Genomic DNA, 25,970 nt, shown 5'->3' with positions numbered 1-25,970 from the left:
CCTTAGCCTCAGGAGGGACATCATGTGATAGAATGCATGGCGAGTGAAAGGTAAATAAAAACGTTTTGTTTATTTCTTTTGCGCAGTACTTTACATTTATTTATTTTTTTATGACGATTTTCATGTATTTTCATTTCTGTAGGGGTGACTTTTGACGTGCTGCAATGCATTCCCTATTATTACATGTTACAATGGGTTCGGTATACGGTAATTTTGATTTACGGTAAGGTATCCAGGAACGCATATGTGTACCGTATACTTACTGTATACTTAGTGTATATATATATATATATATATATATATATATATATATATATATATATATATATATATATATACAGTCAGCGCCCAAAGTGATGGCGCGAAACATCCCGCTCCATAATTTTCGGCGGGAATCAAACCACACCCTAGCAACAAGAATCAAATCCGCCGATTTTGTTGGCGCATAAATAGTGGGCTCATACACGTGACCTTGAGCAGCTGATGAAGTGTAACTGTCTCAGTGTGAGGCATTACTTCATACGGGCTGGGTATGTCTGACTGTCTATGTTGCACCACGTGTTTTTTCTTACAAAGTTTGCATTGCTAACCTATCTTGTGCGTAGCAATGGGGCCAAGGAAGGAGCTGACAAAAGATCAAATTGCAGCTATAAGTACCCTGAGCCAAATAGGAAAAGGAAATAAAGAAATTGCTGCTATCACGGGTGTTACACTCCGTAGTGTGCAGCGTTGGACGAAAAAATGCAGGGATGTGGGAGGGAGTGTCCCGCCGCCTTCTGAGAAGAAGAGGACTGGGAGGCCTCGTGTCACATGTACAAGGACCCTGAAGATACTGAAGCGTCAAGTGGACAATGAACCACGCATCAGTGCCAAAGAACTCAAGGAAAAGAACCCTAGGCTCCTTCAGGAAGTCTCAGTGTGAACAGTTCAGAAACGCCTTCGTGACGACCTAAAATTCTGGTATCGTGCACCACGAAAGAAACCCATTTTAACAGCGGTACAAAAGAAGAAAAGGCAGTTGTTTTGCCGTAAACATTTAGCATGGGATCCAGAGAAGTGGAAAACAGTTCTCTGGTCTGATGAGGCAACTTTTACAGTGACTGGCAACCGAGGAGGGAAAGTTAGGCTTCGTTATGGCTCAGATCCTTACCTCCCTAAGTACACTGAGGGAACTGTAAAACACCCAGCAAATGTTATGGTATGGGGAGCATTTGGGTATCATGGCACTGGGACATTGGTAGTGTTGCCAAAAAATGTCACTATTAACAAAGATCGCTATCTTGAGCTTCTTGCCGAACACCTTGAGGACTGTTTCACTAAGTGCAACAGTGAAATATTTATGCAAGGCGGTGCACCAGCTCACACCGCCAAATTGATCAAAAATTGGTTTGACTGGGTACACATTGAATACATCAAAGATTGGCCAGGTAATAGCCCTGATTTAAACCCGATAGAGAACATCTGGAGTTTGATAAAGCGCCGCTTACGTTGCCGTGACACCTCCTTAGTGGACAAACTTGTCAACCACATCCAGGAGATTTGGGAAAACCTGGAGCCTTCATTCCTACAAAACCTGGCTTTATCTGCTCCAAAACGTTTACAGAGTTGCCTGAAGAGGCATGGTAACCCAACCAAGTACTAGAGGAAAGATAAATACCATGAAAATAACTTTCTTTCTATTTTTCTTTTGTTGCGAAGCGAAAAAACATGCTGCGCCATCACTTTCGGCGCTGACTGTATGTGTATATATATATATATATATATATATATATATATATATATATATATATATATATATATATATATATATATATATATATATATATATATATATATATATATATATATATATATATATATATATATATATATACAGTAAAACCTCAGCTCACGACCATAATTCGTTCCTAAATCCTGTTCGTCACTCAATTTGTTCGTCCCATGAATCAATTTTTCCCATAAGAATGTATTGAAATACCATTAATCCGTGCCAGACCCCCCCCCAAAATAAAAATCATACTTTTGTCCATAAAACCCATTCAAAATAGACCTTAAATGTATGCATGACATGAACGAAATAATTATAAAAAGCCTAAATTGTTTTACTTACCTAAATGCTTTCAAAATTATAATAAAATGAATAAAAAAGAAAAGGTTATTTACTTGAGAGACTGGACGTTGATGGCATGATGGAATGGAGGAGAGGAGGATGAGGAGGAGGACAGATAAGATCCGAGAAGACAGTCATGAGAGAGGACTTTGGATGTGCGCAGTGTGCCAGAGCTACACAACAGCTGGCAGCTGTGTAGTGTCACAAGTCAGTGCTGCTTTGTGGGACCCCATTATAGTGAACATCGGCGTGGGAAACATGGAAAGATTGCCAGTCTTCGTCTCTGCCTTGGAAGACCCTTGCCTGCTGGGGATTGACTTCCTCACGCGTGTGGGAGCAAGTTTAGACTTCCAAGAAGGGAAATTAAAGATACGTGGCCAGGAAGTTTCTTTGATCCTTGGAGGTGATGCTCAGCAGTAGGGCGGTGTTCCTTGCCAGGCGAGCAATGAAACAGCTGCGATGGATGTGCCACAATCTGCAGTACCTGGACATGGCCAGGATGATGATGACAGCAACACATAGAGCCACCAGAGCAACGAGGATAACGCCGAGAAAGCTACAGTAGAGCGCGCCGGTAACATCACCATGCACAGGAAAACAGGAGAAAATCGTGGTGGCATGGAGATTGTGTTATGTAATATTTTTCGTAGGCTCCTGTTTCTATTTTCTTTTGTGCTTATGTTTTGTTTTGTTGTTGTATAATAGCCGCGTAGGCTATCACACAAACCGCGTTCGTCCCCCGAAATATCGTTCGTCCCCTGGGTCGATATATTGACAAATTTTTTTGTCGTCTCCCGAATTGTTCATCCTTAGAGACGTTCATCAAGTAAGGTTTTACTGTATATATATATATATATATATATATATATATATATATATATATATATATATATATATATATAATATAGATAGATAGATAGGTAGATAGATAGATAATTGTTCATCCTTAGAGATGTTCGTCAAGTAAGGTTTTACTGTATATATATATATATATATATATATATATATATATATATATATATATATATATATATATATATATATATATATATATATATATATACAGTAAGGTCCCGAGTTACGTCAGAGTTACGTTCCTGAAACATGACGTAAGTCGATTTTGTACGTAACTCGAGTTTTTGTACTTTCAAAGCATATTATCGAGTTTTCAACCAATCATTTTTTATGGTTATTCAGGTAAGTAAAAGGTTATATTGTTATATTGGTATATTATTTACAACTATTTAGGAATATAATTGATTAGGGCTGCGAACGCAAAGGACTGCAGGTTGCCGAGAGGAGCGGCCTGAGGCCGCCAGGAGGGTGGGCAGGTCGAATGTTGTGACGCCCAGGGCGGACAGCTGGGAGCGTTATATAAGTAAAAGGTTATATTGTTATATTATTTACAAGTATGTAGGAATATGAAACACAAGCTTGTTTTTGTTGTTGATTAGGGCCGCGAACGCGAAGGACTGCATGTTGCCAGAGGGGTGGACGCCTGAGGCCGCCAGAAGGGAGGGTAGGCACAGGTTGAATGTTGTGACGCCCAGGGTGGACAGCTGGGAGCGTAGTGCAGTGCGGTGGGAGTAGAAGCGTGGGCAGCGGAGCAGGAAATGCAATAGGAAAGGGCAATAGGGATCAGCAGACAGGCGCAGACGGTGCAAGTGACCTGCAAGTGCCGTGTGGCCCAGACGAAGGCTCTGGAGTTGTTATTGTTGTGATAGGTGCGCGAGCCCTCAAGGTGGTCAACCTCCCTGTTGTCATGGTAATGGGCTTCCCATTTTCTTCTTCACTCCCTTATACACAGCTGCTGCCTCCCTTCTCATGTCTTTTAATTATGTCCACTTTTCTTGTAGCGTAATGGTTTTCCTTTTCTTAGCATCACTGCTATCACTCAGGAGTTTTCATTTTGGTGCCATTGAGCAAGATACTAAGATAGTCAGCAAACGCAGATGTAGGAACACTCTTGCCAGGGGCGACGGTGTGGTGGAACTGAGGCACGAGAGTGTTATTGTATTCAAGCATGAGGTGGGCGGTGTGGTGGATAACCACTAGTGACGCCTGGCCAACAATAACAATAAACCCGCTTTACGATTTATAAATTTTCAATTTTTTAAATCTTAAATTGCCTTATAGTGGACTGACGTAAGTGCGAGTTTGACGTAACTCGAGACCGACGTAACCCGGGACCTTACTGGATATATATATATATATATATATATATATATATATATATATATATATAGATAGATAGATAGATAGATAGATAGATAGATAGATAGATAGATAATATAAACATGTTTTATTAACACGAGAGAATAATAGAGGGAAAGAATAGGGGTAGGGGGGAGCTGAGCATGGGAGAAATCTTCATAAGTTACTCCTGAAAATGTTTCTACCAACAGTTGGCAGTACTGCTGCTGTCCTCCAAACTTTAGCCCACACCACAACTTGTTCTCCACCGTGTGTGTAAGCACTGTGCATGCACAGCTTTCACTGCTGATTAGCTGTTACTGTGACTCTGCTTGTAACCTACCAAATGGTGCAATGGTTGGAACAATGCTGGAGACAGATCAGTGACAGCAGAAAGAGAGGCGCAGCTGCATCATGGCCAAAATAACCCAGTTTTGAATTTGTCTTTTATCGTCCGTCAATTAAAAAAAAAAAAAAAAAGCTGATGTCGATATGCGTCAAAATGCTTAATATCAGTGCCGATAATTGGTCGATCCCTAGTCCATTTACATTTGTATAACATATTCTGTACTGATTGATGTACTTTTCCTTATTCTTACATCTCTTACTTCACAGTAATACTTTTTCTTCTCCTCTGTCCATTGTTTTCTTTCTTTTTTTTTTTACGCTCATTTATCAGTTCCCTTTACTTCAACCTTCAGTCTCATCCAAGTCCCTATTTATTCGTGTACTTTTATAGTCCTCATCACCAGAGAGCTTCCATGACCCATTTATCACTTTGCCTGTACAGTACCTGTGTTGTAACTTTATCCTTATAGTTCTCACCTTGTCTTCCTCATATTTTCCAATTCTGTAGAACTTGATGCACCACCTGACCTTCTCCACTTGTCACTTTCTTTAGTACCCTGCTCAACTCATTCCTTTACTTTTCCTCTCTGTGTATTTACACAATTTTGCAAAACTTTCCCACAACACTTGCCAGTGACTCTTGTTTATAGTTTAGGGGCTTGGTCTTTTTCCCTCCTTTGTATATAGGCACTATATTTGCTCTTTTCCACTCCCTTGGTACTTCCCTTCCAGCAAAGAACTGTTGCTCACATCCCAAATTGGTTCCACCAGTTCTCTACATTCTCTAAGTGTCCATTCTGACATTCCATCTGGCCCCATTGTTTGTTTTTAAATCCATTTTTGTAATTATGTTTTTTTTTTTTTTTTTTTTTTTTTGCACCATAACATTGCTAGCCTTTCCTACGTCACTTCATCCTTTGGTTCTATAAAATTTCCATCTACATTAGATACAGATCTAGACCTCTCTTTCATGTGTTCACTCACTTTTTCTGTTGTTTCATATATACATTTCCCTTAATTGATTTATCAATGGTCTCTCTGTTTGTCATCTTTCCATTTTTATGCTTGTAGCTATATTCTTTTCAAACTCTTTTTCCTTCTTGTGTGTGTGTGTGTGTGTATTTACCTAGTTGTATTTACCTAGTTGTAGTTTTACAGGGCCTGGGCTTTATGCTCGTGTGGTCCCGTCTCCATATCTACACTTATCCAATTTTTCTTTAAAACTATGCACACTCTTTGCTGACACCACTTCCTCACTCAAACTGTTCCAAGTCTCAACACATCTTTCTGGGAAACTAAATTTTTTAACATCTCTCAGACATCATCCCTTCCTTAGTTTCTTACTATGCGATCTTGTGCTTCTAAAGTCAAATTCTTCTCTCAGGATCAGTTTCTCATTATCCACTTCATCCATTCCATTAATCAATTTATAAACTTGTATCAGATCCCCTCTCTCTCTTCTCTGCTCCAAGGTTGGTAGATCCATTGCCTTTAGTCTCTCCTCATATGCCATCCCTTTAAATTCTGGAACCATTCTTGTAGCCATTTTTGTAGTCTCTCTAATTTTCTTATGTGTTTCTTTTTATGGGAGTCCACACAACTCCTGCATATTCCAATCTAGGTCTTATTTTAGTACTTATCAATTTCTTCATCATTTCCTTGTCCATATAGTGAAATGCTACTCCAATATTCCTTAGCAAATTATACGTCTCTCTGAAAATTCTATCAATATGGCTTACCAGTTGATTATTTTCTTCCATTGTCACTCCCAAGTCCTTTTCCTTTTTTACTTTTTCTAGTTCTACTCCATCTCCCATCTTATAGATTCCCACTGGTCGTCTTTCACTTTTTCCCATTTCCATGACATGGCTTTTGTCCACATTGAATTCCATCTCCCATTTTTTGCTCCATTTCCAGATCTTGTTTAAGTCTTCCTGTAGTATTTCACAATCCTCTTTTGTTTAATGACTCTGCACAGTTTCGCATCGTCTGCAAACAGATTTATGTAGCTGTTCACTCCTCTGGCATGTCATTTATATATACGAGAAAAGTATTGGTGCCAATACTGACCCCTGTGGCACTCCGCTGTCTACTGTTCTCCACTTGGACTTCATATCTTTAACTATCGTCCTTATTTCTCTCCCCTTAAGTAATTCTTCATCCATCTCAATGTGCTTCCTTTTAAGCCACCCTTCTCCTCTAACTTCCATAGTAATCTTTCATGTGGCACTTTATCAAAAGCCTTTTTTAGATCTAAATAAATACAGTCAACCCATCCTCTCTCTCTTGTACTTTATCAACTATTCTAGAGTAGAAACTCAATAAATTTGTCACACATGACCGACCTTTTCTAAAACCAAATTGGCTATTTGATAATATTTTGTTGTCTTCAAGAAACTCAATCCATTGCTTCTTTATTACTTTTTCACACATCTTGCATATTACACTAGTTAGTGATACCGGTCTGTAATTTAAAGGTTCTTCCTTCCTTCCGCTCTTATATATGGGAACCACCTCAGCTCTTTTCCACTCCACTGGCACTGTTCCATTTTCTATTGAGCATTTTATGATGTTGTATATTGGACTTGCTAGTTCTTCCCTACATTCTTTCAGTATTCTGCCTGAGACTTCATCCGGTCCCATTGCCTTTTCCTCATCCAATTCCATCATCAACTTTTTTATTTCAAGCTTGGTTACTTTAATCTCTTTCATATGGACAGTCTCTCTATTACCCTGTGGTCTTTCAAATTTGGATTCCTTAGTAAAGACCTCATGAAATTTACTATTTAACAGTTCTGCCATACTTTTGGGTCTTCCACTATTCCGTTTTCTCCTTTTAACCTTTCTATTGTTTCTTTTTGTCTTATTTTTCCATTTATGAATCTGTAGAACAATTTTGGTTGTTCCTTACATTTTTGACAATGTCCTTTTCATAGTTCTTTTCTTCTTCCTTTCTCACCTTAGCATATTCATTTCTTGCTGTTTTGAAGTTTTCCTTATTTTCTGGATTTCTGTTTCTTCTCCACCTTTTCCATGCTCCATCTCATTTCTCCTTTGCCCTAGCACATCTTGCATTAAACCAATCTTTCTTTCCTTCTTCTTTAGGTCTATATTTGGAACATATTCCTGACCCCAGTTTTGTATATTTCCAAAAATAAGTTATATTTCTCTTGAACCGTTAATGAGTTTTCCATCTCCTCCCAGTTTACGTTTTTAAAATAGTTCTTGAGATTCTCAATATCAGCCTTTCTGTAATTTAATCGGTCTCCTTTGTATGATTCATCTCTATCTTCCTTTCCTTCTTCTGTGTGTGTGTGTGTGTGTGTGTGTGTGTGTGTGTGTGTGTGTGTGTATTTATCATTGTATTTTATATCTCTTATGCTCTGGTCTCTCTCCATATCTACACTTATCCAATTTCTCTGTGTGTTGTGTGTTGTGTGTATTTACCTAATTGTATTTACCTAATTGTAACATAGGAGCTATCTCGTGTTGTCCCCTCCATATCTATTAATGTCCAGCTTTTCTTAAAATCATGAATATTCCTTGCTTGACCACTTCCACGTCTAAACTATTCCATGCTTCCATTCTTCTATGAAAGCTATATTTTTCACATCTCTCCTATAAGTGGCCATTTTTAGTTTTTTCCCATGCCCTCTCGACATTCTTCCATTCCACATACACAGATCTTCCCTATCCATTTTTCCATGCCAATCATCACTCTGTATATTGCTATCAGGTCTCCCCTTTCTCTTCTGTTTTCCATTTGGAAGTTGCATTCTTTTCAGTCTGTCTTCATAAGTCAAATCTCTTAAGTCAGGCACCATTTTCTTGCAGCCCTCTGTACTTTCTCTAGTTTCCTTATGTGTTTCTTTAAGTTCGAGCCCACTGTATTGTTGCATATTCAAGCCTTGGTCTTATCATTGCAGTAATTATTTTCTTCATCATTTCTTCATCTAGATATCTAACGCCACTCTTATGTTCCTCAATAAGTTCAATACTTCTCCAATTATTTTGTTTATATGTCTCTCTGGCGATCATTGGTAATTGTCACCCCAAGGTCTTTTTCTTCATGACTTTTTTATGTCTTCATTTCTATCTTGTACATACTCCTGATTCTTCTTTCACTCTTGCCAAACTCTATTTTCTTGCATTTTGTCTTTGAACTCCATTTGCCATGTACAGCTCCATTTCCATATTCTGTCCAAGTCTTCCTAGTAGTTCGCAATCTTTGTCACATCTCACTTTTCTAATTTTGCATCGTCTGCAAATAGGCTCACATAACTGGACACCCCATCCACCATGTCATTTATGTAGATCTAACATTACTGGTGCCAACACTGATCTGTGGAACTCCACTCTCCACCAATCCCATTCTGATGGTCTGTCCTTAATTATTGTTCTCATTTCTCTTCCTACCAAAAGTCTTCCATCCATTTTAGTAAACTGCCATGCACTCCTCCTACCATTTCAAGTTTCCAGATCATCTCTTTTACTTATCAAAGGCCTTTTTAAATCCAGATATATTCCATCAGCCCAACCATCTCTTTCCTGTATTACATCTATCACCTATCAGGTTTGTGTGTGTGTGTGTGTGTGTGTGTGTGTGTGTGTGTGTATTTACCTAGTTGTATTTACCTAGTTGTAGTTTTACAGGGCCTGGGCTTTATGCTCGTGTGGCCCCGTCTCCATATCTACACTTATCCAATCTTACTTTAAAAGTGTGCACACTCGTTGCAGACACTACTTCTTCATCTAAACTGTTCCACGTCTCAATACATCTCTGCAGGAAACTATATTTTTTAATATCTCTCAGACATCTTCCTTTCTCAGCTTTTTACTATGCGATCTTGTGCTTGGTGTCATATTCTTCTCTCAGGATCAGTTTCTCATTATCCACTTGGTCCATTCCGTTGATCAATTTATAGACTTGTATCAGGTCTCCTCTCTCCTTCTTTGTTCCAAGGTTGGTAGATCCATAGCCTTTAGTCTCTCCTCATATGTCATCCTTCAAGTTCTGGGACCATTCTTGTAGCCATTTTTGTAGCCTCCAATTTTCTTATGTGTTTCTTTTTATGAGGGGTCCACACTACTCCTGCATATTCCAATCTGGGTCTTATTATAGTATTTATCAATTTCTTCATCATTTCTTTGTCCATGTAGTGAAATGCTACTCCAATATTCCTTAGCAAATTATATGTTTCTCTAAAAATTCTATCAATATGGCTTACTGGTTGATTGTTTTCTTCCATCGTCACTCCTAAGTCCTTTTCCTTTTGACTTTCTCCAGTTCTACTCCATCTCCCATCTTATAGATTCCACAGGTCGTCTTTCACTCTTTCCCATTTCCATGACATGGCTTTTGTTCACATTGAATTCCATTTCCCACTTCTTACTCCATTCCCAGATCTTATTTAGGTCTTCTTGCAGTATTTCACAATCCTCCTTTTGCTTTATAACTCTGCACAGTTTCGTATCATCCATAAACAAATTTATGTAGCTGTTCACTCCTTCTGGCATGTCGTTAATATAAATGAGGAAAAGTATTGGTGCCAATACTGACCCTGTGGCACTCCGCTTTCTACTGCTCTCCACTTGGACTTCATATCTTTAACTACCGTCCTTATTTCTCTCCCCTCAAATAATTTTCTATCCATCTCAATGTGCTTCCTTTTAAGCCACCCTTCTCCTCTAACTTCCACAGTAATCTTGCATGTGGCACTTTGTCAAACGCCTTTTTAAATCCAAATAGATGCAGTCAACCCATCCTCTCTCTCTTGTACTCTATCAACTATTCTAGAATAGAAACTCAATAAATTAGTTACACAAGACCGTCCTTTTCTAAAACCAAATTGGCTATTTGATATTAATTTGTTGTCTTCAAGGAACTCGATCCATTGTTTCTTTATTATTCTTTCACACATCTTGCATATTACACTAGTTAGTGATACCGGTCTGTAATTTAAAGGTTCTTCCTTCCTTCCGCTCTTATATATGGGAACCACCTCAGCTCTTTTCCATTCTACTGGCACTGTTCCATTTTCTATTGAGCATTTTATGATGTTGTATATAGGACTTGCTAGTTCTTCCCTACATTCTTTCAGTATTCTGCCTGAGACTTCATCCGGTCCCATTGCCTTCTCTTCATCCAGTTCCTTCATTAACTCTTTTATTTCAAGCTTGGTTACTTTAATCTCTTTCATATAGATTGTCTCTATTACCCTGTGGCCTCTCAAATTTGGATTCTTTAGTAAAGACCTCCTGGAATTTTTATTTAATAGTTCTGCCATACTTTTGGGTCTTCCACCATCCCGTTCTCTCCTTTTAACCTTTCTATTGTTTCTTTTGCCTAATTTTTCCATTTATGAATCTATAGAACAATTTTGGTTGCTCCTTACATTTTTCGACAATATCTTTTCAAGTTCTTTTCCTCTTCCTTCCTCACCTTAACATATTCATTTCTCGCTGCCTTGAAGTTTTCCTTGTTTGTTGGATTCTATTTCTCCTCCACCTTTTCCATGCTCCATCTCTTTTCTCCTTTGCCCTAGCACACTTTGCATTAAACCAATCTTTCTTTCCTTCTTCTTTTGGTCTATATTTTGGGACATATTCCTGACTCCTGTTTTGTATATTTCCAAAAATAAGTTATATTTGTCTTGCATTGTCTCTGAGTTTTCCATCTCCTCCCAGTCTACGTTTTAAAATAGTTCTTGAGATTCTCAATATCAGCCTTTCTGTAATTTAATCGGTCTCCTTTGTATGAATCGTCTCTATCTTCCTTTCCTTCTTCTATATCTATTTCTAATATTGCATGGTCACTCTTTCCCAATGGGCACTTATATCTTATATCATCATTCATTTGTATACCCTTGTAAAACTAGGTCCAATCTCGCTCGTCGTTTCCTCTGAATCTTGTGCATTCCTTTACTCTCTGGTCCATCATATTGTCTATCATTAGGTTCAAGAATCTTTCTCCCAGGCTTCTTCCCCATACCACTTTCATAATTTTCCCAGTCCACTTCTTTACAGTTGAAATCTCCTACTAATATCACTTTTCTCCTTTCTTTAATGATTCTCATTAGACTCCTTATTGTGTCATCTATCATGTCTTTATATTCTTGATTGGTCCATGAATTTGTTTTTGGTGGCACATATGTTACAATGATTGTTAACTCTTTTTTATTAATATGCATCTTAATATACAATACTTCTGCTTTTCCTTCCCACATTCCACTTGGTTTATCACTATCTCCTTCCTTAACATTATCATGACTCCTCCTCCTCCTTTTCCCACTCTGTCTCTTCTCCATACATTATACCTATTATCCAAATCTATTTTGATTGCCTCATTTAGTTTTGTTTCAGCCAGGCATACAATATCTGGATTTTCTTTCCTTATGTAATCTCTTAATTCTAATTTACTTGATAAAACCCGTCTGTGTTCGTATACATCATTTTTAGTCTTTTGCCTTTATCATTTTTAGTTAAACTTGTTCCACTTTTTCTCTTCCTTCTCGTTTATATACCATTTCCTTATCCTGTCTCCTAGAATTCTCCAAAAATGCCTTCTTCTCCTCTTCTGACCTTTCATTATTCTTTTCCTGCTGCTGCCAGTTCATTGTATCTCTTCCTTTCTTCCTCATTTCTATTTTTCTTTATATAGATATCCTTACAGCCTTCTGTTTCTCTAAGTTTTGTTGTTCTATATAATATTTCTTCTGTTGCTGCTTGTGATTTTAGTAGTATTTTAATTGGTCTCGTTTTCCTTCTTGATATGGTCCCATTCTGTTTATTTCTTCTACTTCCTCTTCCAAGTTCTGCCTATCTTCGTCATTAAGATTCTTCAGTAGGTCTTTGACTGATTTCATTTCTTCTTTTCTCTTTTTGGTCTATATTTTATATTTTTTCTTTTATTCCAAATACGACTACACTCTTCTTTTTTCTGCAATTTCTCTAACTAGATTTTCTTTTGTCTTGAGGACTCCTATCATTTTGTTTGTCATATTTTCTTCTTTTTCTTTAAGTTGTTCTTGAATCACCTCCTGAAAATCGGCCTTATCTTTCTTATCTTGGACTCTCCATGCTTGTACTTCTTTTTAATCACGTTCTGTACTCTTTCCTCTTCCTTGTTTACTAGATCTTTCAGCTTCTCCTTTTCTTTCTCGGCTTTACCGAGTCCTTCTTCCATCTGCTTCTTGTAGTTAGCTACTTCCTTTTTTAGTTCTTCGTTTTCCGCTCTTAGCCTAGCTTCATTTTCTTCCACTTTTCTTATCCTTTCTCTCAGTCTTATAAACTCCATTTCCTGTTCTTTATTCTCTTTCATTTCCATCTTCTCCTTTATCAGTTTATCTAGTTTACATTCAATATTGAACACTCTCTTAAGTAGTGAAGTTGTCGTCGTATCAAACCCTTTGAATACACGTTTTCCCTCACCGACATAGTCATCATCAGCCCCTTCTCTATTCTCATGTCTGCATTTGGATGGGATATCTTTTTCTCTCATTATTCCTTACTAATTGATTTCATGGAGGAAAAAAAAAAAAAAATGAGTCCACACTACCTGCCCAGGCCACTGTAAATACTACACAACAGGTGTAGTGAAGATCAGCTGATCGTCGGAACTGCGCCAATGCGTCCGCTCCCAACCGTGTCTCTCGTGTGTGTGTGTGTGTGTGTGTGTGTTTACCATGTTGTATTGTACAGGGTTCAAGTGGGGCTTATAGTGTCCTGTCTCCAGGTTTCCATTTATCCAATTTTTATTTAAAGTTTTGCACATTATGTGCTGTAACAAATTCATTATCCAATGCATTCCACTTTTTCACCATTCTGTGTCGAAAACTATATTTTTCAATATCCTTCTCACACTGCCTCATCCTCATCTTCTTTACATGTCCTCTTGTCCTTCCATCATCTTCTGTCACCAATACCAGGTTCAATGCCATTGACTATCTTGTACAGTGTTATTAGGTCCCAACATTCTCCTCTATCTTGTAAGGTTGGTAGTCCCATTTCCTTCAATTGTTCTTCATATGTCAGGTCCTTTAGTTCTAACACCATCTTTGTAGCAATCTCCTGTATCCTTTCTAATTTTCTTATATCCTTTTAGAGCTCAGAGACCACACCACGCCTTGGACGTATCATGCTTGTGATGATTTTTTTCATTATATCTTTGTCTATGTATTGAAATGCCACTTAAATTAGTCAACATTTTATATGATAATCCAAATATAATTGCTTATGTGCTTTTCAAAGCTTAGATTTTCCTGTATAATCACTCTCAGATCTTTTTCCTCTTTAGTCTTCATTATTTGTTCCTCCCCCCTATATTATAGGTCCATACCTGTCTTCTTTTGTTCTTTCCTAGTTCCATTATGTGACATTTCTTGGCATTAAACTCCAATTTCTACTTCCTATGCCACTTATAGATCTTGTTATGTCTTCCTGTAACAGCAGACAATCCTCTCTGGTTTTTATAACTCCTAGCAGCTTTGCATCATCAGCAAATAAATTAATATAACTGTTTACCCCATTGTGAATGTCGTTTACATAAACCTGAAACATAATGGGGGCTAACATTGACCCTTATGGCACTCCACTTGCTACTTTATCCCAAGATGAGTATGTATGCGTGATCACAGTTCTCATTTCCTTATCCTTCAAATAATCTTGTCCATTCTAGCAGACTTTCTTGCACTCCTATGTTCTCTAGTTTCCAAAGTAGTCTTCCATGAAGGCCTTATCAAAAGCCTATTTTAAATCCAGGTATACTGTGTCCACCCATCCATCTCTATTTTCCAGTTCTGTAATAGCTCTCGAGTAGAAGCTTAATAAGTTTGATACACATGACCACCCCGTCCTGAACCCAAATTGCCCGTTTGATATGACTTGCTCCTCTTCTAGAAATTCAATCCATTTTTCTTTGATAATTATTTCACATAACTTCCCCAAAACACTTATAAATGACACTGGTCTGTAGTTTAGTTGTTCAGTTGCCTTTCCTCCTGTAAATATTGGTATTATGTTGGCTCTCTTCCACTTGAGTGGAACTTTCCCTTAATTTATTGAACTTGTAATTATTTCCTAAATTGGATCCAGTAGTTGCTCTTTACATTCTTTTGACACCCAGCCTGATACACCATGTGGAGCCATTGCTTTAATGACATCCAACTTATCTAATAATCATCCTGTATCCTCATTTTGCACTGCAATTTCCTGTAATCCTTGGCAATGCAATGTCCTATTAGGTTCTGTGAACTCTTCTGCAGTGAATACCATTTTGAAGCTCTCATTCATTATTTCACACATTTCTTTCTCTGTTTGGTATGTCTTTCCTTCTTTAATTATTTTTTCAATTGTTTCCTTGTTCTTTGTTTTGCCATTTATTAACTTGTAGAAAAGTTTAGGTTCGTCTTTGCTTTTATTCACCACATCTTTCTCAAATTTTTTTCTTCCTTTCTTCTTACTCTAATATATTAATTTCTATCATCCTTGTACTGCCGTCTGTTATTGTCATTTCTCTGTTGTATAAGTTTCTTCCACGCTTTATCTTTTGCCTTCTTAGCTTGTATGCATCTAGCATTGTACCAAGCATGTATTTTTTTCTTATAAACAGGTAATTTTTTTTCTTTACTCCTTTATTATATTTCTGCAAGAATATGTCTTATTTCCCTTGTACTGTCTTTCTGCACATAATGTTTCTTCACTCAGTATCAGCAAAAGAGATCCATCATTTCTCAAAAATTAAAGATGTGTGTGTGTGTATTTACCTAGTTGTATTTACCTAGTTGTAGTTTTACAGGGCCTGGGCTTTATGCTCATGTGGCCCCGTCTCCATATCTACACTTATCCAATCTTACTTTAAAAGTATGCACACTCGTTGCAGACACTACTTCTTCATTTAAACTGTTCCACGTCTCAATACATCTTTGCGGGAAACTATATCTTTTAACATCTCTCAAACATCTTCCTTTTCTCAGCTTTTTACTAAGCGATCTTGTGATTCAAATGTCATATTCTTCTCTCAGGATTAGTTTCTCATTATCCACTTGGTCCATTCCGTTGATCAATTTATAAACTTGTATCAGATCCCCTCTCTCCCTTCTCTGTTCCAGGGTTGGTATATCCATAGCTTTAGTCTCTCCTCATATGTGTGTGTGTGTGTGTGTGTGTGTGTGTGTGTGTGTGTGTGTGTGTGTGTGCATATGCCTGCATGTGTGTGTGCATGCGTGCGTGTGTGTGTGCATGCACATGTGTGTGTGCATGCGTGCGTGTGTGTGTGCATGCATGCACAATGGCTCTTGAACTTTACTTGTGGCTTTATTCTCCAGATGAGCCTTACATCCAGTGAGGATTCTGACATGACACCACCTGAGTTGCAGCGCATTATCATCATCTTGGGTTCAGTGGATACTATTTGTGCTTCAAATGAAGTTCTGCAACTCAAGCTAGCTCTGAAACTTGAACCAAGCCTATTTTCAAACTTGCTTAAAAGAACATTATTGCTTGACTCCCACTGCCTAAATGATGGTCAAGAAGATGTCACACATAGTGAGAGGTCCTCTACAGCATCTTCAGGATATGAGTCCACAACCTGCAGGTTAGTTCCCTCCTTCCTGTTGTGCTTTTTATGTAGGAATGTTACTATTATGTTTGATTAAAACACTGATTCTAATGCTGGTCTGAATGTTTTGTTTGTTCTGACATATACTAATTACCCATATGTAATTACATATGCCTGTATGCCATTATTCCCACACTCAGCACAGAAAATCAACCTGCACCTCTATATATAGAGATTGTGCCTATAGAAGTTCTATGTCACCTCTGTGCGCATGCACACCGGGAACCACCAGCCCAGCTGGCCAACCATACCTCAGATCCTTTCTGTGCTCAACACGGTGTTCACCTGCGCCTCGTCTCGCTTCTTCCTGCCTTCCTTTTGTGCCCGCTTCTTTGCTGCTTCGGAGTTGTGTTGGATGCAAGAGGTGGTTGCCCTGCGGGGCTTTAGAGCCACATTCCTGCTGTGTGGCTTGTCGGCCTGCCATATGTTCAGCCAAGGACTGGTGTAGTGAGTGTTTCCACCTCTTCCTTCTCCAGTTCCAAGCATATGTGAAGGATGCTGAGAAGCATTCTGCTAAGGAGAAGAAGTGGGCCAAGTCGTTATGCGGTTCCAGTGAGAAGCGTTCTCATCAGCAGAAGCCGGCTTCTGAGGCCCCGTAGGCCAGCAGGTTTGTCGCTGTAGAGGCTGATCTGGCTGCTATGAAGGCTTCTATTGGTCAGTTGTCAGCAGTTTTGTTGCCCCTTGCCTCTGGTTCCGCGTTTTCAGGGTTTGCAGAAAGCAGAGCGAGTGTGCATCCGCCCCCCAGGTTGGTGCCGGCTGTAGCAGGGTCCCGGTCTCCCCCCGGCTCAGACCCTTCAGTGGTGGCTGCTGGTAGTAGTGGAGCAAGTCTCAGTGTGTGCCCTCTTCCTGGTTTAGTTCCAGGAGTGAGTGGGGGCCAGGCTCTCTATGTTCCAAGCCCTGCCCCGGAGTTGGCAGTCAGGTGAGTGAGTTTGATGGCGGCCCCGTTTTCTGCCCTGCCACCAGTAGTGAGTGGCGTGCCTTCTCCCACTGTTCCTGGCCCTCCACGGAGTTTTTGGGGCTTGGTGGAGTTAGTGTATGTGCGATCCTTCTCTCTAGTCTGGCTCTGGGAGGGAGGGGGGTCCAGTCCTCTACTGTTTCAGGCTCTTCCTTGGACTTTTCTGGTGTGAGCTTCAGTATGGACCCGCTCTACTGTGGCCCCAGCAGTGAGTGTGGTGCAGACTCCCACTGTGTCAGGTGCTTCCAGGGAGTTTTCAGGTCTCGGTGGAATGAGCTTGCGTGCAGCCCCACTTCATGGAGTGGCTCCGTGATTGAGTGGTTTGCAGGCACCCTCGGATCCTGTTTCTTCCGTGGCCAGTCCTGGGGTCGGTGGATCGAGTCTACGCACTGCTCCTCTCTCTGGTAAGGCCTCGGGGGTTTGTGCGGAGCCAGCTCCCACCGGGCCAGTCTCCTCCTTGGGCCTTGTTGGTGGTGGAGAAACGGGACTTCATGCAACACCACTCCCTGGTGGATTGCCGGGTGATGGCAATTTTGCAGGCTCAGCAAGCGTGTCTTCCATGGGCCTGCCTCATGCTGGTTTGCTGCATGGGTCAATGCCCTCGCAGGTCCCGCCCCGGCCAGTTGATACGGGCGTGGACGCTGGTGGCACAGTAGTTAGTCAGGCTGCTGCCATGGGCTGGCCTTCGTTTTCTGAAGAGGTGGATGAGGTTTTTGAAGATGTTCCCTCTGGGGAGGCTGGCACTCCAGATGAGGAGGGTGCATCCTCCTTTCATGACCTTATTACCTCAGTGAGAGAGTCTTTGGGTCTCCCCATGCCCTCTTCTCTTGCCTCCACTCTTCAGACTGGTGTCAAGCACACCTCTGGGACTTCTTGGCCTCGCCCCACTCCCTTGGTGCTGCCTCGTTCTCCTTTGGCTCTGGAGGTTTGCAGGGAACAGCTGGGCTGTTCCCTGGGGATCTCTAATCCAGCTTCTGCCAAGCTCGCCTTGCCCAGGAGGTGGGCTTCAAGGGCAGAGAGGTGGTACACTCCAGAGGGAGATTCCCGTGGGGCTCCTCCTCTCAATGATGAACTGCTTCATTTGGTGGAGAGTAAAGATCTGTCTGCGAGTCTTCCCTGGCATATGGCTACTCAGTTAGATGGTATTTTGAGTACAGGCAACCCCCGCTTAACGAAGGGGTTACGTTCCTAAAAAACACTTTGTTAAGCGAAACTTTGTTAAGCGAACCAATTATAACAAGTTTAACCCCTGATTTGAACTTCCATTGAGAGTAATCAAAGCGAGAGTGCATCATAGTACAGTGAAAGGTTTAACGAAAGTAAAAATTATGAAGTTTAACATTTAGACAGTTAAATTAAATTTAAGTCATTATAATGTACACTAATGTATGTATGTATGTAGCTTTATAATGTTGATGATCTTAAATTTATGAAGGAAGGGAGAGTGAAACGGGAAAGACACTAACAGGCAACCTGTGGAATGTAAACAAAGTGCGCATCATTGTACAGCATACAAAACTTATGTACCACATTTCCACAAGGCTTTCCATTTTATCCATTGTAGAGTCATGAGTTCAGGTGGTTCTTTTACCTTGCAAGGAAGATACAGTCTCACCAGCCTTCTTAATAGAGTCTGCTGACTTGAAAATAATAGAGACAGTATATGGAGTCAGATGGTGGCCAGCAATGCTATAGTTTTCTCGCCTCTCTCATGTCTGTGAATAATATCCAGTTTCACTTCGAGAGTAAGAGACTTCCTGGTCTTCATAGGAACACTAGGCCACATTGCAAGGCGTTTTGGTGGTAAATTGAGCGAGTGGAGATGAGCTGCTGCTGACGCTGTTATGGGCGTGAGTGGTGCGTGTGTTGTGATTGTTGTCCACGAGAGGATCTTGATCTTGATCTTGATCTTGATTCTACAGGTGTCCCAGGATTTCTCCTGAGGCAGGCCTTAGTATTTGTGGCTCCTGGTGTATTCAAAAGCTTGTCAGCTTGCGTGATATGACGGGGCTTCCAAACTTGGAAAAAAGTACCTGGATAAAACTTCATTAAAGCGAGTTTGGTGTTTGTTAAACGAGCAGATGGTAGTAAAATGAAACCTTTGTTGTAGCTAAATTTCGTTGTGTGAACCTTTGTTAAACGGGGGGTTGCCTGTTACCTGGTTGATATCACTTCCTGGACGGATCAGGTTCTGGAGGCCTTTGCTGGCATTTCCAGTGCTGCCTGGGAGCTTTTGCCAGGGGAAATTTAGATATTATGCAGCCCTGTGAAATGCTCTGTTTGAGGATGATGATGTTATGCAGGCAGGCTGTGGTGAGAAACCTCCCTAATACTTATGGTGATCGAGAGAAACGGCAGTTGATGTCTTTTTCCATTGGCCCCCACCTTTTTGATGGTCAGACTCTTGCAGCAGTGGAGCAGAGGGAGTTTAAATCCTCGCAACGCTCACTCGTTTCCCAGATTGTTCGTGGCTTGGCTTCCTCAGCTTGGGGTGTCAAGGCTAAGGCCAGTGGGGCCGTTGGTTCCTGACGCCTTGCGCCGGTTGCGCCTCCTTTGGTTCTGCTCCCTCCTGTTCCTAAGGTGAGGGGATCCTTTCGCTCTCGAGGAGTCTTCCGTGACCGCTCAAGGGGCCATTGGGGCTCTCGCTAGGGACACTGTGGAGGTGCCGCTAGTAGTTGGGGCTTGTCTGCAGCAGCTCTGGCAGGAGTGGGAGAACATTGGGGCCTGCGAGTGGGTGGTCAAGACCTTTCGGTATGGTTACGTTCTCTCCTTCCTTAGGGATCCACCCCTCTTGGGCACGCCTGTGGAGTTTCCAGCAAACAGGAGGGCTTGGACCATCATTCAGCTCTGGAGGCCATGGTTTCCGAGATGCTGATAAAGGGAGCTATAAAACCGGTGGTAGACGCTCAGGCCGTGTTCTATTCTCACGTCTTCCTTGTGCCCAAGTCTACAGGGGGCTGGAGACCGATTTGTGACCTTTTGGTCTTAAATTGTTTCCTGGTGGTGACCCACTTCCGTGTGGAGACAGTTTTGTCAGTGCTGGAGTCAATGGCCAAGGGTGAATGGATGGTGTCCTTGGACTTGCGGGATGCTTACTATCAGGTTCCTGTCCACCCTCGGTCATGCAAGTACATGTGGTTTGTCTGGCAGGGCAGAGTTTACCAGTTTTGGACTCTGTGCTTCGGCCTTGCCACGGCTCCTCAGGTATTTACCAAGATGATGGCTCCCGTGTCGGCTTGGGCCCATCACCTTGGCATACCTTTGCGTCATTATCTGGATGATTAGCTGATTTCCGGTCCTTCTTGGGCTTCATGCCTCAACAATGTCCGGTCTCTTCTGTTTCTGTGTTCTTGAGTGGGGATTCAGGTCAACTGGGCCAAATCCAATCTGTCTCCCAGCCAAAGAAGCAGTGTTTGGGTATGGCTCTTGACACTGGCAGAAACAGAGTCTTCCTGTTGCCAGATCGGGTCAACAGTTTTCAGGCTGTTGCTTGACAGTTTCTGCTAGCCAAGGCTCCACCAGTGTCCTTCTGGAGGTCTTTGCTGGGACATCTTGCATTCTTAACACAGTTAGTGCCAGGCGGGCTCCTGCGGATGAGAGCTATGCAGTGGTGCCTAAAGAGGCATTGGTGGGCTACTTCCAACCCAGATTGGTGGTGAGTGGCTCCAAGTTGTCAGCGTTTGCAAGACCTTGCTTGATGGTCGGTTCTGGATCAGCTTCTGAAAGGCGCCCTGTTTGTATTGCCGGCCCTGGAACAAACCCTGTTCTCAGATGCTTCCCAGCTCGGGTGGGGAGCTCACCTGGGAGATTCTCTGGCTTTGGGAGTCTGGTCTGTGGAGGAGCAGGGGCTCCACATAAATCATTTGGAGCTTTTGACAGTCTTTTTTGGCTCTCCAGAGTTTTCAGCAGGCCTTGTCGGGATCGGTGGTGTCTGTGATGTCTGACAATTCAACAGTGGTCACCTATCTTAGGAGGTCTGGGGGCACTCGTTCCAAACCTCTGTCAGCCTTAGCAGGGACAGTTCTCCGCTGGTGTGAGAGCCGGTCCATCTCTGTGCCCTGTTTTCGTTCCAGGATGCTGTAGTGTAATTGCGGATGTGCTCAGTCCAGTGTGTCGGTTCAGACTGGACCCTACATCCCGAAGTTTGTAGGAAAGTCTTCCAAGTGTGGATATCTCCTCTGGTAGATCTGTTTGCCACAGCACTGACTCGTTGTCTGTCCCTATATGTTTCTCCTCTTTCGGATCAGGGGGCCTGGCAATAGGATGTGTTCTCTTTTCCGTGGGATGGTCTGGATCTGTACGCCTTTCCACCGTTCACTCTGATCTGCCATGTTCTGGTGAGGGTTCGCAAGTCACAGGCTGTGCGTATGACACTAGTGTTTCCTCTTTGGCCTCAGGGAGACTGATTTCCCCTGTTGCTGGACCTGCTCGTGGACAGTCCCCAGATTCTTTCCATGTGGCAGTCTCTCCTTCGACAACCTCACTGTCCACTCTTCCACGGTTCTCTGGAAAAGCTCCATCTTCACAAGTGGCGACTCTCCAGGGTCTCTTCCAAGCGCGAGGTTTTTCACGCAAGGCTGCTAAGTTCATGTCTCGACCAGTCAGGCAGTCTTCCGCCTCAATTTATCAGGCAAAGTGGAGAGTCTTTTGTGGTTGGTGTGAGTTGGGGGGGTTTGGATTCGTGCTCTGCCTCTGTAGTGCAGCTGGCAGACTTTTTCATTTAACTGTTTTGAGTCAAAGCGCCTGTCAGTGTCAGCAATTATGGGTTATTGTTGTGCCCTAGCTTGTTTTCTGCGTCAGTCAGGCATAGACCTTTCCACTGATCTAGATCTTTCTTCTCTGTTCCGCTCCTTTGTGGTCTCTTGTCCACTTCGTTTGCCTCAGTTACCTGCCTGGGACCTTTCTCTGGTACCTTCGATCCTTGTTACATCCTCCTTGTGAGCCTTTGCGGTCAGCCTCACTGAGGGATGTCTCACTTAAGACCGTGTTTCTTCTGGCGCTGGCATCAGCTCGTCAGGTTAGTGGGCTTCACGGCCTGTCGGTTGAGGTGCGTCACTCCAAGGGATGGACGTCCATGACCTTTTCCTTTGCCCCCGATTTCCTGGCTAAGACTCAGTGTCCGGGCCAGCATTCATTTGATGAATACACAATTTCTGCTCTTCTTGATTTTGTTGGGGAGGATGAGGTAGACCGTCTTCTTTGTCTGGTCCGGGCAGTCCGTGAGTATCTTCACAGGACTAGGGATTGTCGGCCGTCCTGCTCTAGGTTGTTGGTCACAGTTTTGGATCCCAGACAAGCTGTCCACCCTCATACCTTGTCTAAGTGGATTTATCAAGGGATTTGGAGGGCTTATGTGAGTGTCTCGGAGGAGGAGTCGTGCCTTCTGAAAGTGAACACACATGAGGTCTGGGCCATTGCGACCAGTGTTCTCTTTAGAAAAGTTAAGAGTCTGGACTTGGTCCTCAAGGCTGGCACGTGGAAGAGTATGACCACCTTTGCCTCTTTTTACTAAGAGATGTTACTCATAGGTATTTAGATACTTTTTCCCTTGGGCTGATAGTTTCAGCACTGAGGGTTGTTCACTGATGCTGGTTTAGTTTCATTCTGTTTTTTCCTTGTTGTCAGCAACAAGATTTACGGATACGTTATTTTTCCCGTTTGGGGGTATTTTGGAGATCGTGTTTGCTATCTTCGGGGTTGTGTTACACCCTCTCACCTATACTTGGGAATCTGGCATATGTAATTACATATGGGTAATTAGTATATGTAACAACAAAATAGTTTTTAAAGTAAAAACTTTTTTTTGTGAATATATTTACCCATAAGTAATTGCATAGTAAGAGGTTCCCTTCTTCCCTCCCCTCTGTGTTTCTGTCAATTTTGGCAGAAAGGATCTGAGGTATGGTTGGCCACTTCTATAGGCACGATCTCTATATATAGAGGTGCTGGTTGATTTTCTGTGCTGGGTGAGGGAATAATGGCATATAGGTATATGTAATTACTTATGGGTAAGTATATTCATAAAAAAAGGTTTTACTTTAAAAAAAAATTTTTTCCTGATGTAAGACAACAAAAATGAGTAACACCTTCGTTTGTCAGGGTCACCAAATGTTCGCATCTGGTTGATGTGAATATATGTCTTACAAAGTACCTTCTGCATCTGGGACTTGTGGATACAAGTCCTGGTTTAGCAAGAGATGAGATGTGAAGTTTCCAGTTTTGATCATTAGTAAAGGACAGACTAAGAATATTCAGTGTAGAAGAGGGAGACAGCTGAGTGTCATTGAAGAAGAAGAAAGTTGTCAAGTTCATAGATGCAGGAATTGAGTTTTTAAGGCATTGAACACTACTAAGTTTTCTCTGTCCTACAATCAGAAATATTAGGAAGATAAGAAGTCAGGTGTTCTGTGGCATCCTGGTGTGATCTGATGACTTCATGAAGGTTGGTCGTCTCAGAAAAATGACGTGGAAAAGTGCAGAATGGTGTCATCAGCATAAGAGCGGATAGGACAAGAAGTTTGGTTAAGATCATTAATGACTAATAGGAAGAGAGTGGGTCACAGGACAGAACCCTGAGGAACACCACTGTTAATAGATTTAGGGGAAGAACAGTAGCCGTCTACCACACCAGCAATAGAACGGTTGGAGAGGAAACTTGAGATAAAGTTGCAGAGAGAAGGATAGAAGTCGTAGGAGGGCAGTTTGGAGATCAAAGGTTTGTGCCTGACTCTATCAAAAGCTTTTGATATGTCTAAGGCAACAGCAAAAAGTTCACCAAAATTTCTAAAAGATGACCAAGACTTGGTAAGGAAAGCCAGATGATCACCAGTAGAGCAGCCTTGACAGAAGTCATACTGGTGATCAGATAGAAGATTGTGATGTGATAGATGTTTAAGAATCTTCCTATTGAGGATAAATTCAGAAACTTTAGACAAGCAAGAGATTAAAGCTATAGGACGGTAGTTTGAGGGATTAGAATGGTCACCTTTTTTTGGAACAAATTGAATATAGGCAAACTTTCAGCAAGAAGTTAATAGACATTGTAAAGCATGGAAGAAATCAGTACAAAGAATTTGAATTGAAGGCATGGAATAGATGGATGGAGAAGAGAGAGGGACAAGCCCAGAATCATCCAAGGTAGAGCTAATAGCAAAGGTTTGAGAGGAGAGTTCAGCATTAGAGACAGAAGAGATGGCAGTGGTGCCATCAGGATGAAATAAAGAAGGGAAAGATGAAGAAGGGAAGTTATTGGAGATGTTTATGGCTAGATGACAGAAGTCTTTAGGGGAGTTATAGTTTGAAAGATTTTGACATTTTGTATTTATGAAGGGAGTGTTTGGCGAGTTGAAAAACAGACTTGTCATGATTCTGGGCAGAAATATAAAGTGCATGAGATTCAGATGATGGAAGACTCAGTACCTTTTGTGGTCAACCTCTCAATCATGTATAGCATGAGAACAGGCTGTGTTAAAGCAAGGTTTGGAAGGTTTCATTTAAGAGAAAGAGTGAGGAATGTACTCCTCCATGCTGGACACTGTTATGCGTTCAGCACACAGAGATGGGTCTCTCACTTGGAAAAAGTAATCATTCCAGGAAAAATCAGCATACAGGCAACCCCTGTTTAACGAAGGTTCACACAACGAAATTTAGCTACAACAAAGGTTTCATTTTACTACCATCTGCTCGTTTAACGAACACCAAACTTTCTTTAACAAAGTTTTATCCAGGTAATTTTTTCCAAGTTTGAAAGCCCCGTTATATCACGCAATCTGACAAGCTTTTGAATACACCAAGAGCCGCAAATACTAAGGCCTGCCTCAGGAGAAATCCTGGGACACCTGTAAGATAAAGATCAAGATCAAGCCTCGTGGACAACACGCACCACTCACTCCTATAACAGCGTCAGCAGCAGATCGTCTTCCCTCGCTCAACATGCCACCAAAACGCCCTGCAATGAGGCCTAGCGTTCCTAAGAAGACCAGGAAGTCTCTTACTCTTGAAGTGAAGCTGGATATTATTCACAGACACGAAGAGGCGAGAAAACTATAGCCACCATCTTGACTCCATATACTGTCTCTACTATTTTCAAGTCAGCAGACTATTAAGAAGGTTGGTGAGACTGTATCTTCCTTGCAAGCTAAAAGAACCACTTGAACTTGTGACTACAATGGATAAGATGGAAAGACTTGTGGAAATGTGGTACATAAGTTTTTAATGTGGTACAATGATGCGCCCTTTGTTTACATTCCACAGGTTGCCGGTTAGTGTCTTTCCCGTTTCACTCTCCCTCCCTTCATAAATTTAAGATCATCAACATTATAAAGTTACGTACATACATATATTAGTGTACATTATAATGACTTCAACTAAATTTAACTGCCTAAATGTTAAACTTCATGATTTTTACTTTCATTAAACCTTTCACTGTACTATGATGCACTCTCGCTTTGCTTACTCTCAATGGAAGTTCAAGTCCAGGGTTAAACTTGTTATAATCGGTTCACTTAACGAAGGGTTTTTTTAGAAACGTAATCCCTTCGTTAAGTGGGGGTTGCCTGTACTTCGTCAGGTCCCACCAACTGGCAGAGGCAAAATTGACAGACACCTCAACTTCTTCTTCTTCTTCTTTTTTTTTTTTTTTTTTTTTTTTTATACATGTTTTCAGGTAAGAAAAATGTATTTATAAATAATAATTACTGCATAGAAACATGGTGTGCGTATCTTTGACTTGGCCCTTTGTGCTAAAG

General features: G+C 41.3%; 1 protein-coding gene across 1 annotated transcript in view; it reads left to right on the top strand.

The window, feature by feature from the left end:
- Positions 1 to 25,970, top strand: part of LOC123502805 (protein CIP2A-like) — an 82,239-nt gene that overhangs the window by 29,799 nt on the left and 26,470 nt on the right. The window contains exon 9 of the mRNA XM_045252070.1: positions 15,976 to 16,244. Within this exon, the coding sequence (XP_045108005.1) occupies positions 15,976 to 16,244 (269 nt within the window). The remainder of the gene's footprint in view (positions 1 to 15,975; positions 16,245 to 25,970) is intronic.

This window comes from Portunus trituberculatus, chromosome 12, assembly GCF_017591435.1.
Source record: "Portunus trituberculatus isolate SZX2019 chromosome 12, ASM1759143v1, whole genome shotgun sequence".
Classification (NCBI taxonomy): domain Eukaryota; kingdom Metazoa; phylum Arthropoda; class Malacostraca; order Decapoda; family Portunidae; genus Portunus; species Portunus trituberculatus.
This window is presented reverse-complemented; position numbering and strand designations above follow the sequence as displayed.